The 13,850-nt window shown below is 51.1% G+C and overlaps 6 protein-coding genes across 6 annotated transcripts; 3 read left to right on the plus strand and 3 right to left on the minus strand.

Annotated features, from left to right (window-relative positions):
- Nucleotides 1-2,345: 2,345 nt before the first annotated feature.
- On the minus strand, nt 2,346-4,303 carry LRP88_04461 (uncharacterized protein; the record flags this gene model as incomplete). The annotated part of the gene is made up of 6 exons (XM_083241034.1): nt 2,346-2,801; nt 2,857-2,990; nt 3,044-3,102; nt 3,163-3,474; nt 3,536-3,809; nt 3,865-4,303. The coding sequence occupies 6 exons, from the start codon at nt 4,301-4,303 to the stop codon at nt 2,346-2,348; spliced, it is 1,674 nt and encodes a 557-aa protein (XP_083102182.1).
- A 795-nt stretch (nt 4,304-5,098) lies between these two features.
- On the plus strand, nt 5,099-6,102 carry LRP88_04462 (uncharacterized protein; the record flags this gene model as incomplete). Its single annotated transcript, XM_083241035.1, has 3 exons — nt 5,099-5,268; nt 5,443-5,959; nt 6,022-6,102. 3 exons carry the CDS (start codon nt 5,099-5,101, stop codon nt 6,100-6,102), a joined length of 768 nt encoding a protein of 255 aa, XP_083102183.1.
- A 1,949-nt stretch (nt 6,103-8,051) lies between these two features.
- LRP88_04463 (uncharacterized protein) lies at nt 8,052-9,159 on the plus strand (the record flags this gene model as incomplete). The annotated part of the gene is made up of 2 exons (XM_083241036.1): nt 8,052-8,168; nt 8,218-9,159. 2 exons carry the CDS (start codon nt 8,052-8,054, stop codon nt 9,157-9,159), a joined length of 1,059 nt encoding a protein of 352 aa, XP_083102184.1.
- A 573-nt stretch (nt 9,160-9,732) lies between these two features.
- Nucleotides 9,733-10,443, minus strand: LRP88_04464 (SMP-30/gluconolactonase/LRE family protein; the record flags this gene model as incomplete). Its single annotated transcript, XM_083241037.1, has 1 exon — nt 9,733-10,443. One exon carries the CDS (start codon nt 10,441-10,443, stop codon nt 9,733-9,735), a length of 711 nt encoding a protein of 236 aa, XP_083102185.1.
- A 455-nt stretch (nt 10,444-10,898) lies between these two features.
- Nucleotides 10,899-11,844, plus strand: LRP88_04465 (ketose-bisphosphate aldolase; the record flags this gene model as incomplete). The annotated part of the gene is made up of 2 exons (XM_083241038.1): nt 10,899-11,500; nt 11,562-11,844. The coding sequence occupies 2 exons, from the start codon at nt 10,899-10,901 to the stop codon at nt 11,842-11,844; spliced, it is 885 nt and encodes a 294-aa protein (XP_083102186.1).
- Nucleotides 11,845-12,066: 222 nt separating this feature from the next.
- Nucleotides 12,067-13,631, minus strand: LRP88_04466 (transcription factor domain-containing protein; the record flags this gene model as incomplete). Its single annotated transcript, XM_083241039.1, has 4 exons — nt 12,067-12,296; nt 12,365-12,940; nt 13,076-13,133; nt 13,224-13,631. The coding sequence occupies 4 exons, from the start codon at nt 13,629-13,631 to the stop codon at nt 12,067-12,069; spliced, it is 1,272 nt and encodes a 423-aa protein (XP_083102187.1).
- Nucleotides 13,632-13,850: the final 219 nt, after the last annotated feature.

Raw genomic sequence — 13,850 nt, forward strand, 5'->3', positions numbered from 1 at the left:
GCTAGTCCGGGGGGCGAGGGGCTATGTACTAGAATGCAAGGGTCGCAAAGTCCACCCTACCTATCCCATCAGTGGTCTTAAGGCTCCAAGCCGTACCTCACCCCACATTGAACACGTGATAGCCTTAGTACAAGCGGGGTACGAAAAGTTAGCTCAATGAAGCTATCACAGCCAAAACACCATAGAAATCATTTTCAAGTCAACGATGAATTCCCTATTAATTCCACAAGAGGCACAGGCCCTCAATGCCTATGATGACAAGAGCTTTATTAAGGAAGATCATAGCCACCAAATGCACCCTAATGACCCCACCCGGGTGGCTGTTTTTCCGGCCGAAAAGGACCGCGGCACCAACTTTGAACCTTTCCCTGTAGAAACACGCACATTTCACATCAGCACACCGCCGCCAACGCCGCTGCAGCTATTCCAGCTTTTCCTTCCTATTTCCCTTGTTGAGAGATGGGTCCAATACACTCAAAGCTGGCTCTCGTGGCTCAAGGAAAATAACGTTGTTGATAGCTGGAAACACCCGATGATAAAGAACGCAAGGCTACGAGCTTGGCAAGGGACCTCTGTTGCAGAAGTATACGTATGGCTTACAGTACTGATTTATATGGGTATACATAAGGAAAGGACCATTCAAAGCCACTGGGGTACTCCAAAGCCGGGGGAACAACGCCCTTTACACTCCATCATCAAGTTCATGCCCTATTGGAAGTTTCATATCCTTCACCGCCATCTTCGCCCCTTTGACTACACCAAGATAGACGAGACTGCGCCTCTTCCGAAGGTATTCCAAGCTTGTGATGAGTGGTCTAACCATATACAGGCTGCGTCGGCAGAGATCTTCATCCCGGGCTCTCATCTCGCTGTAGATGAGTGTATGATCCGCTATACGGGCAGGTCTAATGATACAACAGTCGTCAAGGGCAAGCCTATTCCTCGAGGCTTCAAGATCTGGGTTATCGCGCAACACGGCTTCTTTATCCACTGGTTCTGGCACATCACGGGCGCACAATACGGCGCCGTTGGTGTTGAGCTTCCTCCTGCAAAGCGCCGCTGCACCCGCCGCACGAAGGGAGATACCACAGACGAGCTTATCCCGTTGAATTCGACCCAAAGTGTCGTCGTGGCCCTAGCAAATACACTGCCAAAAGCGATATATCACGTCTTCGTTGATAACCTCTTCTCGTCGGCAGATCTCTTCCGCAGCCTCCGCATGCATGGCCACGGAGCCACAGGCACGGCTCGACCTAACAGCGGCATTCACGAGGAGCTCGTTCACGATCTCAAGGGAGATAAACGGCTCAGTACTAGCTATGACTTTAACCAGATCAAGGTTATCCCCACGCCTGATAATATGGTATCACGCCAAGACACTTTTCTATGTAAATCCCTTACTAATTTGTCTTTCTGCCATCTCATAAGGTCAACCAAATCGCTTGGAAGGATAACCGCCTCGTCCTCTTCTTTACCACCGTTTTTTCCGGCCAAGAGCGCGTTGAACGCCGCAGAAAAAAGCCCACCTCTAAGAAGCCCGAAGCCCGGCAGATACGCCGCTTCTTCGGCGATGAGGCTATCAGGGATATCTCTATCCCTGGGGTTGCCGCCGGCTATAACGATGAAATGAATCACGTTGATCGAGGCGACCAGTTGAGGTCATATTATGCTTATGATCATCCCCTGCGCCGCGGCCCTTGGCAGGCTCTCTGTTGGACTTTCCTCCTTGACGTTGCACTTGTGAATAGCTATATTATTCAGCTACGAGGTCCTCAGCCGAACTGGAAGCGATTCACAACTCAGAGAGAGTGGCGAGAGTGCATTTATGATGAGTTGTTTAACGCTTATGGCCAGGAAAGTCAGTCACGGCAACGTTACCGCGCGGGCGACGAGAGTGACCTCCAAAGCCCTGATTTACAGCGTAATCATATCAATCGAGAGGTCAATCATGTCAATCGCAAGGTAAAGTCAAGCTGCCTAGCTTGTAAGGGCTTTCGGCAGGGGCAGGTGAGGTCAAGAGGTAGGAAAATAAGGCCTCTTGGGGAGCTCAGCGGCAATAACCAGCGTAAGCAGACTTGGTACGGCTGCCGCTTGTGCAATGTCGCGATTTGTAATAGTCAAAATTGTTGGGACTTCTATCATCATGTAATTTAGGTGCGGCGCTAAGTACCTTTCATTTGATGCATTTTAATTGGCCCCAACCCCCCGTCGTGACCTGCTTGGAGCCTTAAGACCACTGATGGGATAGAGAGAACGCCCACTCATATTGTTGTAGGGTCACGAGGGCTAGATCTCTTTGTCCTTGTACCCGGATGGACCGACTTCCGTGCCACACCAACAACTATCTACCAAAGCTTCTCCCAAAATCGTCTAGCCCAGTTCATCTCTTGTAGACGCAGTCTCTGATTCTCCAACGCCGCAGGATCTTCCCAGACTCGAGTTTCCTCATCGACTTCAGCTTTGCCCGTAATCAGGTCAGCTTCCGAAGGTTTGACGAATCGTGATCGTTTGAAAATCTTCCCAACGACAAACATCAACGGGCCGAACGCGGTGGCAAAATAGTAGGTGATCCAGCCTTCAACATCAAAGGGCGAGAAGGTATCCCAACCGATAAAGATGAGGAAGATGCATCCCAGAACAAAGGCGAAGTAGGCGCCGTGCGGCCTGAATGGCGACAAGAATGGTAGAGATGACTCTGGAACAACGGTTGGTTGGGCCTTCAACGCGCGATGCCACCCGATGAATGTCAAGAGCATGCAAGTATAGACGTAGACAAATCCGCCAGTAGTGAGATCGACGAACTAAAGGCTATTATCAGTATGAAAACCACAGTGACATTTGAAACAATTGACTGACCCAGTAGAAAACTTGGACGGACGAATTGGAAACGACGAGGAAGGAGAGGCAAGAAAGTAAAGTGACAACTATGACGCAGTAGATGGGTACGCCCGACTTAGTGCACTTCATAAGGAACTTTGGAGCAAGTCCATCTAAAAACTTGTTAGACGATGTTTTGTGTGTTCAGTGTTTGAAGGAGACGCACCGCGAGCAAGTCCGTACAGGGATCGAGAAGTCGAGTACAGGTACGCATTCCCACATGACCTTTGAAGCACAATTAGCTACTTCACGCAGGACTCCACGACTCATGTTGGGTATACCTACCAGCCAGACAGTAACATAACGGCATTGATCACATGCGGCAAGCCTTGGATGCCCAAATTCTCAATGCCAATGACCCAGGGTGAAGCTGCCGCCCCTGAATCACCATTCTCGATAGCGCTCATCAACCGATCATCGCGACTTGAGCAAATAATACCAACTGCAAGGACTCCAACAACGTAAAAGAAGGCCAGGCGATAGAATATAAGTCGAGCAACTCGCGGGATCGTGTGCCGGGGGTTCTGGATTTCACCAGCTGTGAAGCAGATCAGGTCGGGGCCGCCAATGGTGAATGCAGCATAAATAACGACAGACCTGCATTTTATTCGTCAGGACGTACATCCACAACTTACTCGTTTGTGCCAAGATATCTTACCAAAAGCCAAGAAAGCGGCCAGTTGCCCCATCAGTGTAATAGGGGTGCATGGCATTTCCACCACCCCAGTATCGAAAACCATACGCATCGCCTCGAGGGTTTCCACCGCACATGGTAATGAGAGTGAGTAACATGAGGCCGATGATCAAAATCACTTTTGTCGATGCCATGATGAATTCAGACTCGCCATACCACTTGACAGCAGCCATGTTCAACAGGAAGCAGACGGCCAAGGCCATGGCGACCCATACGCCTGGGTTGACCGCAGTATTCCCTGTCATTCTAATGTTAAGAAGAAAGCACTCGCGTCATCAGGGAGCTTCACGTACAATACTGCATCACCGTCGCGACAGCACTATATTCGACACAGACCAGCATAATACCACCGTAGAAGTATGTCCAGCCCATGGAAAAGCCAAGGGCTGGGTCGACAAAGCGACTGGCAAGCTCGAAAATGCTCCCTCGGACAGGGAGATATGCACACATCTCTGCAACACTGAGGGTGCATGGCAAGATGAAAAACATGCTCCAGAAGAGATATCCAAGAACAAGAGAGAGTGGGCCGGCTTTGGAGAGTGCACCCCCAATACCAACAAAGAGGGCAGTTCCGATACTACCTGCAATAGCCATCAATTGCACATGTCGTGGAGAGAGACCACGTTTGGTCTCCACGTTGGCAGTGTAGATTGAGGCCCTGTGGATGGAGCTCGTGTCGTTGATTCCCTCAGAGGCAAGTTTGTTGGAATCATCTTTAGCTGTGTAGTCCATCTTTGGTTAACAGAATTTGGGTGAGAGAAAGGCTGGGAACTTGAGGTCGTTACTGAATCGTATCTCAATGAAATCGACTCCATATTTATCTCCATGTAGACCCTAGACAAAAGTGATCCCCAAATCTCATGACTCGTCATATCCCGCATCGGCTCAGCATTTCCGGACTCGACGGTGGGTCTAAGTACCCGATGAAGCTCACTTATTGGCCATATGCAAGCCGGAATCTCGGTAGAGTCCTTGACTGCGGGATAGCGAATCGGGCGCTGCAGAAGAGAGACTAGCAAGGGTGGATTGCAGTCCAGTCCGAATGTGTAAGGTCTAAACGGTGTCAGATAACTAGATAACGACTACCAACGTCATCGCAAGGAAATCACGTATGTACTGTACAGATTACAGACCCCTAGCAGGCGGGTTAAAGAAATCACAGCCGCTCGCCCTGTCCCTGGAAATCTTTTCTTTTCCAAGTAATCAAATCCATACCCTGCATGATACCATTGTATTATTTTACTGTGTCGGGTTAAACAAGCCGGGGATGACAAGTTGGCTCCCCCCGCGGGCGCAACGATTCAGGCACGATAACAGATCAGCGCGGGGATCCATGGTCCACTCGAGCGTGACTCGGTCTCTCTCGTGTTTTTCCGTTTTCGAAATTGGGCGCATTATCGTGCGTGAGAATGAAAGACTGAATCCCTGGCATATATATAAAGGGTATCAGTGCTCACCATGGGGCAAATCGCCCCTTGATCCCGAACATTAACACAGACATCTTTGCAAAGACGCTAGCACCACATCATGATCTCCACAACCACTGTTCAAGCCCTGACCCTTGAGGGTGCTGGAACCACCCTTGTCAACCAGAAGTCTGTTGCGAAGGAGGAAGAAGAGCACACTCAGGTGTACACAACTGGTGCATACTCGTTTCCAGGCATCCCTAAGTTGGACGACCTTTACAAAAAGCGGCAGTGGCAACTAGAACATATGGCTGCTGCATTCAGAGTATTTGCACGCAAAGGATTCACCGAGGGAACAGCCGGACACATTAGTGTTCGCGACCCTGTGCAACCAAATACCTTCTGGATTAACCCGCAAGTGGATCTTGGCCAACGCACGAGAAAACGATTCTGATGATTTCCCAGTTTCGGTGTGCACTTTGCCATGCTTAAAGCAAGTGACATGGTTCACATTGATGAAGACGGCAACGTCATCGGCGGAAACCGAGTCGCAGTTAACAAAGCGGGGTTCCAGATTCACGGAGCTATTCACAAGGCGCGTCCCGACATCAACGCTGCTTGCCACACACATTCACCAGCTGGAAAAGCATGGTCCACATTCGGGCGTCCTCTCGACATCATCAGCCAAGACACGTGCGCTTTCCTCGGCATTCAGGCTGTTTACGAAAACTTCGGAGGCATTGTTCTAGAAGGCGAGGAGGGACAAAGAATTGCCGAGGCTTTGGGTGAGAAGAACCGAGTTGTGATTCTGCAAAACCACGGCATTCTCACTACGGGGCAAACTGTCGATGAGGCAGCTTACTTGTTCACACTGTTGGAGCGATCGTGCGAGGTGCAGATCATGGTGGAAAGTACTGGTCTTCCGAAGAAGGTGATTAGCAAAGAAGAAGCTGAATACACTGCCAAGATCTACCAAGAGCCGGTAAGTAGCAAGTTGTCTCTTTAATTCTGTTATGGTGAATAACGGCAAACTAATCCTTCCAGGACGCACTATATATCGAGTTTCAGCCTGATCTTAACTATGAGGTTAGCCAGTCTAATGGGCAACTTGCTGTTATCTCTTGACATGTATTCCTATCTGTCTCATATAGTGGTAAATGTCAATGTAAATTCCAAGTTGAGCTAAAATACATGTGTTGTGAAACTCGAGTCCATTGGCAAGGGTATCAAGATTTGCTTGACAGGGTCAGCTGGGCTTGAGGGTCATGCTTTCGCTGCCTCCAGAGGTACAATGTAGTACCCACACATAGTCCAAGTTGCATCATCCGGTTCTTCTTCAGGGTCGCTGGGGTTTGGCCAGCTGGTCAGGTATAACCATTGTCAAATTTCATCTTATATCTATCGCTGACGCCATCGTGCTGGGCTCCTTGTGAACGTCATGACGCTTCCACCAGAAGCCATCAGCCATCCCTAAAGGTAACATGTTATCTTGACTACGGCTCTGCTGAGCTTGATTTGCACTAACCGAGGTAAAATATGTTCGTTCCCGATATTCCATCAGCAGTCATAGTAAAGAACACAGTTGCGCCGATGTCCATGGCAAGGGTTTTACAGTGTAACCGGGCCATTCGGTATGAGGGCATGCTGCTGTGACGAGGCTCTTGACGCGCCACTAATAAGATCTGTTCGTAGTTTTTATGAATATACGTCTCTCGTGTTAGGGATTGTGGTCCCGATTACGCGTTCTACTACCATATCTAGAGCCTTGTGGCCCTATTTCCCGTCTGGCCACTATTTAGGCGCGTTTCCCATAAACGATGAGCCTGCTTGATACCACATTAATCTGACCGAGATTTCCTTGTGGCAATGCCTTCTGAATAGAGGCGAGGAGGCTGATATGATTCGGCGATTCGGAGTACACTAGAAGGCCGTCTCCGCTTATAAAGGCGACGGAGATGGATCACAGGCCGGGACAAGACCAGGCTTGGCATCTGCTCCGTTTCTCTCACGTGAGCTCAAACCACCCCCTTGTTCCCTGAGGCCTCTTCCTTTACCGAACAGATTGAACTGCAGTGCTTAATATTGTCTTGAGTTCCATGCATCCCCAGAGTCTTCTCCCCACTTTGATCAATTTCCGAAAGTGCATCATGAACGGAACTTCTTCCATCGGCCGGCAATACACTGTGCAGCCTCGGACCATGACAACAACAGCAACAACAACAACTACGAGGATCGGAAGAAGATTCTCCTGATACTAGAATCATTAAAGACTTTTTCAATGTCCTGCGCCAGCTTAGCACCGGCGTATGATGAAATTTTAGGACCCTGACGAGATAATATCCACTGACTTCCAGGCCATCGATACCAGCTTTGCCTTACGTGGACGGCCCTTTAATCAACGTAGCGGCCCAGGGCGAGGCATCTGGTACAACTCGGAATCGTAGACACTGTTTTCCGAATGAGGGGAGTACCGTAGCTGCTTGTTTTGCCTCCGCTCGTAGGGTGATGATGAGCAGGGTCAACCGCAAACGGTCCAACATCGAGTTGTTGACCCACAAAGAGGTAGATCCCCCCCGCTCAGAGCAGTCCCTAACTCTAGTAATATTCATCTGCAAGAGCGAAGCTGTCGACAATTACATCAGAGGACTTTCATTGTTACCGCCTTGAATGCGCTTCGTGGCTCATCCCACTCTAAGTTTAAGCTTAGTTGCAGCAAGAACCCACTTCAGAACACCGTTCATTTTAATCTACCGATCCGTCTTGGTAGTATATGCATGTATCAAGGTGCAGGTCCTCATTTCCGGTTGCGACTACGCGGCGGCGGACTCCTCCAGCGCTCCGTGGCCTGATCGTGATCCGCTCTGGTAGTTCAGACCCTCTAGAACCCCTGCCTCGAAACTTCTCAGCTAGCCCGGCTCAACCGACTGGCAATAACTTCGAAAGTGTATAAAAGTCGCCATCTTAGACACGAGAAGAGAAGAATTTTAATCCACCAGACACACCTTTTCAGGCCATTCTTATTATCACTCATCCAGCCTAGATCACCGTTTTCAGAACTCCCAAATAGCCTAACCATGGTTACCAAGTTGGCAACACTTGGAGCATTACTCCAATTCGCTGCTACGGCGCTGGGTGCTGCCACTCGCAAGAAGTACACCTTCAAGCCAGAGAATGAGGTCACTTACCAGAACGTAAGAGTGCCCTCCCCGTGTTAGACGAGATCAAGCTGACGCATCAAAGGCTCATATTCCCGCTCTTATCAACATCACCAAGTCTCAGTACGACTATGAAGGAGGATCCTCCTGGTGGATGAGCTCCTTCATCACTAGCACCCGTGGAAAGCAGTACCTTGCCATAGACCACATCTTGACTGCCCCCAAGAACGTCTGTCGATCCTCTGTTCTGGACCTGGACACCCTCGACTACTGGGTTGATCTTGTCTACTGCTCTGCTAAGAGCGACAGGACGATTAATTCGCCCGGGCCCATCAATGCTGACTTTGGAACTCACGGATTCGTATCCACATCAGATGATAGCGTCTCTGAGATGTACGCATACGCCGACACAAACGCTTCATTTGCCTTCAACATCAGCTGGCAGGCGACCTCAAAGCTTGTTCTCAACGGTGGAGCGGGTACTATTGCTTTCGGCCCCGGCCCTACCAACGCGACTGAGTGGGGACTTCCCGCTGGGAAGACGACTGGAAGCGTCACGCTCAACGGGACAGACGTCAAGATTGATCCCAAGAACTCCTTCACCTGGTATGACCGCCAGATCTCCTATGGAGCCCCTCGAAACTGGACCTGGTTTCAGTTGCACTTTCCTGGATCAGATATCAAGGCAAGTATCTGGGCATTTAAGATGGGTCCTCCTGACGACACCACTTATCAATTCGCGACTGTTCGCCAGGGTGACTCGCAGCTTGTTCTCGCCTACGGCTTGATTCCCGACATGAAAAATACGTGGACATCCCCCAACTCAGGACTAGTCTACCCTCTCTCGTGGAGACTTGAATTTGAGAATGGTGACTACGTCGTTGTCAAGTCTGTTCGGCCAGACCAGGAGATGTACGGGCCTGAAGACCTGGTTGACTCAGCTTATGAAGGTTTCATCACAGCATCGGGAAAGTTTCTTGGACAGAAGAAGGGTTCTGGAGTTGTTGAGCTCGTTACAGTCTACTAGTTGTACGAGCAGTAGGTGAGGACTTTAGGGAAGCGTTGGGGCTCAATGGCTCAGTGGCATTGAGTCTCTGTTTTGCGGTGAAGCAGGAGTCATGCGGTCTACCAACAAGGCACAGCCTTTTGTGAGTCTGTACAAATGCTATAGTATTAGATATTCTACAGCTCCCAAGCCAGTATCGGATAATCTCGCTTCAAATACTAATTTCTAGCTATGTTTGGCCATCAAGCAATGCTCCTCTCACACATCTGTCCAGCTGTACCCGCCACAGCCGGTGTTCATTCAGTGCAAAGAGCTGACCCTCAGATCCGAAGCAGAAGTTAGCCACGCCGCCTGGAATAATGATCTTGCCCAGAAGGACACCCCCAGGCGACCATGTGTTGATACCGTCACCACACCCACTGTACACATTTCCCAGCGTGTCGCACTTGACGCCGTCTGGGATCCCTGTGTCCGCGAGAGCAAACAGGCGCCTGTTGGCTAGGAACGGTTGCCCATGTCGTTGAATTACGTCAAATGCATATCTATCAACGGTCAGCAATCGAGCAAAGGCGTCACAGGCAACAGATGTGAGACTCACATGGAAGCGGCCCTACCATAGTCGACAGACTGGCCACGCACCTGGTCTGTATCAGTAATGTATACGGTCGAATAGTCGGGCGAGAAGCATATGCCATTAGGCCTCCCCAGTCCGTCAGCTACAGCCCTAATACTCTCAGTAGCAGGGTCATAGCGATGCACAGCGTTGGGGAGGCTGGGCTTAGGCCGATAGCCCTGGTCATGGCCGTACGACGGGTCTGTAAACCAGATACTACCGTCGCGGTGTACAACAGCGTCGTTGACAGCATTGAAGGGCCTCCCCATGTAGGTTGTGATAACGGGCTCTGCTTCGTAGGGGTCGGTGGTCTGCAGCTTGAAGAGGCCACTGGGATGTGTCGCAGAGCCTTGGGCGCATATGAGGATCCCATCCTGATAGTTGACCCCGCCGTTTGCCATGTGAATGAGGTCGCACTTGATCTTTTCCAACTTGACCGGGCCATTGTCACCGCCTAGGGAAATCTTAGAGACCTGGACTGTCTTCTCGCCGGAATGGCCGGAATGGTCCTTGAACTGGTTACTCGTGACAAAGAGTTTATTCTTATCGGGCAGGAAGACACCAGCCTCATGGGCAAAGGGGAACTCGTCGATTTGAAGGAGCAATTGGAGTGACGGCTCTGGTCCGAGTATGTCCCTGAATTCATCTTGAAAGATCCGCCAGGTGTTGGTGGGGTGGTTTGTGTTCGTCATTGTAGTGGGAGTGATGGCAACCATCCGAGGGTGAGCTTGACTGTGAATCTGACTTGAGGAAGGGCGCGAGAGATTGAGAATAATCAGCACGACAGCGTATGGTAAAGACAAGCGCCTGTCTCACAGAGTACAAAAACAAGACTTAACTGTATCATGCACAATGCCTCCCGACAAAGATTCCGTCGACCTGTTTGGACCCACCAATGGTGGCTTGAGTCCGCACTTTGCCCTCGAGACGAGCAGCAACGGAGCCGGTCTCGGTCGAGGATTGCCCAGACACTTCGTCCCTTGAGTCAAGTGTGGAGGTTCCAGCAAAAAATAGTAGTTTTGTTCATGAATCTCCTATAACTGCCTATAGACCATTGTAACTGCAATATTGCCAGAGCACTCCTTGGCTACCTATTTGATAGTCTCCCGCAGTCCTATGTCAAGCTACTCGCATCCTCCATTCCACGATGAGCCAAACAAGCGACTGGAAGGCGTCAAACCGCCATCTTCAGGTCCTCAAAGCTGCCGAGGAAGGTCACTACGGTGTTATTGCCGCCATCGCCTATAACATCGAGCAGATCCTCGGTCTCGTCCGTGCCGCCGAAAAGGCTCAATCTCCCCTCATCCTCCAGTTCTTTCCATGGGCCATCCGGTTCTCAGATGGACTCTTGGTGAGGACGGCTGCGGACGCTGCCAGACGAGCCAGTGTGCCCGTTTCGGTCCATCTTGACCATGCACAAGATGAGGCCGTCATCAAGCTCGCGGCGGATACGCTGCCGTTCGATAGCATCATGGTCGACATGTCTCACCACGATATGGAGGAGAATCTAAGAAAAACGGCCAAGTGGGTGTTGTATTGTAACGACAGGCAGATTGCGACCGAGGCCGAGCCTGGTAGGATCGAGGGTGGTGAAGACGGCGTTACCGGCACGGCAGGGCTCGAGGCCAGCAAGACGACCCCAGAAGAGGTTGAACAATTCATCGCAACGGGAGTCGATGTGTTGGCCCCCGCGTTTGGCAACGTGCACGGCGAATACGGGCCGCAAGGGCCTCAGCTCGACTTTGAGAGGTTAGTGGCGCAAAGAAAGACAGCAGAGAGAGAAATGGACAAGAAACTCACTGGTTTCCAGGTTCAAGTCAATCAAGGCACAGCTCAACAAGAGAGCACATGTTGCTCTCCACGGCACCAACGGCTTTCCGCCCGACTTGATGCGCCAGTGCATCAAAGCCGGGGCAACCAAGATCAACGTCAATAGGGCCGTCCTCGACGACTACTACGCCCACCTCAGAGCCGAGAACGTAAGGGCCAAGCCGCATACGATTCTCATGGAGGAAGGTGTGGAGAAGGTGATGAACCAGGCGATTGAGTGGATGGAGATTGTTGGTTCAGCGGGTAAAGCGCCCTCTTCGTAGACGGATACAAGAAGACAGCTTGCGTTAGCCCCCCATCACCGTCAACTGGCAATATTGTAGCCAATTGTGTCTAGTCCGCTCGTCATATGTCGCTCAGCTCACGGCCTAGCGAGTATCCCGGCCAGCCTGCGCGCTTGTTACACGTATCGAGGTATTCGAGAACTGCGGCTCGTTGGGCGTCGTCTTCGATCACCATTCCCGCTGCTCATTCAAGATGATCAGTCACATGAAAGCTGTAAGGGAGGCTAGAGGTGCCATGTTACCTATAAAGACACACTGCGAGGACATGACACTGGCTGCGTAGTCGGTGCAGGTCATTGCAATGCCACACACCATCCTCGCCCACTTCTTCAAAGTCTTTTGCCTCTCCAGATACTCTTTGAAGCCCCCGTAGCATGGTTGATGCAGGTGCAGTAGTATCAAAGAACAGTAGTATAGTTGCATGGCAATCCCTGCCAGATGCTGGTCAGCCAGACGATTTGCCTACCCCGAGACTAGTAGAGGGCGATGATGTGCTTACCAAATGCGGCCGGCTGGATCCAAAGAAGTAGAAAGTCCTTATTATCCTCTGAATCTGGCCCTGGAAGTGGGTTGAACTCTACGGTTAGATACGACTTCCAGGTTTCTAGCCGCTGCAAGAGAAGGGCTGCTTTTTGGGTGTTGAGAGTGGCAGTTCCCGGCTCACTCTCTTCAGCACAGAAACCAACAATATGAGCAAAGTTGTATACGGCTCTGGCAGCCAGATGATTTGGATCCAGCTCTGCAAGAGAGCGAGTGGGCTGCCAGAAGGTAAAGGGCTTCCTCTTCTCCCGAAACGCCGCCCACACATCCTGACATAGCCACGCCCACCACACAGCCTGCCGTAAGCCGCCAGAGTCACCGTGTATAACCTGTGAGCGTTGGATCCAAAACACGCCCTTGAGATGCTTCTCCCAGTCGGTGCTCGCGCCGTCCAGCATCTCATACGACGAGATGATGATGGCACTCGCCAAGAGTTCCAAGCTGGTCTGGTACGTCTCATACTTCATGGCTTTTTGGCTGTAATGAAGTGTTTTCCAGTAGTAGCGGATGGTGTCGTTTGGATTGGGCCGGTATCCTCCGGCGTGGCATGGGGAATCACTATTGACGATGCGCAGATGACGAGCCGACAAGGCCAAGACGGCGTTCATCAGCCCAATGTTGTGGAGCTTTGTGCCTGTTAGACTTGAAAGTAACCATTGGCAGCGAAAACGTACAGCGAGGTGAGGGACTAGAGTTCCAAATGGTCTCTGCGGCTCAAAGAGGTCCATCTAAGGTAGAGGGAGTCAGCAAGATGGCATCACAGAATGACATATCGAAGCAAACCAAGGGTGTAACCTGTCAAGGCACGCGACACGTACCCATCGGCTGATATGTTCTGTAAAGTGTCGAAATAGGATATGCTCCTGCGGCTGCAAGGCTATCGCTTCCGAGGCCTGCCAGAGCTGTTTATCACTGGAGGGACCCCTTCTATCGGGAAGCCGCTCCTGCAGGTAAACACTCTGCGTTGTGATACCAGAGCCGCCATCATTGGTTGCCGGCGTAGCTGCTTCGTCGAGGCTGGTTGGTGTCTGGGTGACAGCGTTGCCGAATACGTCTGGACCGATCTCAAGCTCTGGAAGCGGTCCGTAGTTCAGAGTCGCGTCGCCAATGAGTAAATCGAGCCATCTGAGAGTTAGTGATCCATTCCCATGGTTGGCCCCCGAGTCTGGAGTGCTATGGTATGCTAGAGCGGCCGTTTGGAAGGCCGCCTGAGTTGGCGACAGCATTTCCGAGTGCGCGTGCGGGAAGGTGTAGCAATTCTGAGTGCCGAGGCTTGTTCCAGATGATGCCATGGCTTCGCACCCCATCTGCCAGCTCTCTGCGTCCCTTTGAGTAGTAGAGGAGAGTCCGGGGTCTCTTGCACTGAGCTCAAGAGCGTCTTCTAGCACAGAATAGCTCTGGCAGTCATCAAGTCCATGTTCTGCGGCCTCGCGTGGTACTGGCTC

This window comes from Fusarium phalaenopsidis (assembly GCF_050370095.1).
Source record: "Fusarium phalaenopsidis strain FUZ10S chromosome Unknown contig_32292, whole genome shotgun sequence".
Classification (NCBI taxonomy): Eukaryota; Fungi; Ascomycota; class Sordariomycetes; order Hypocreales; family Nectriaceae; genus Fusarium; species Fusarium phalaenopsidis.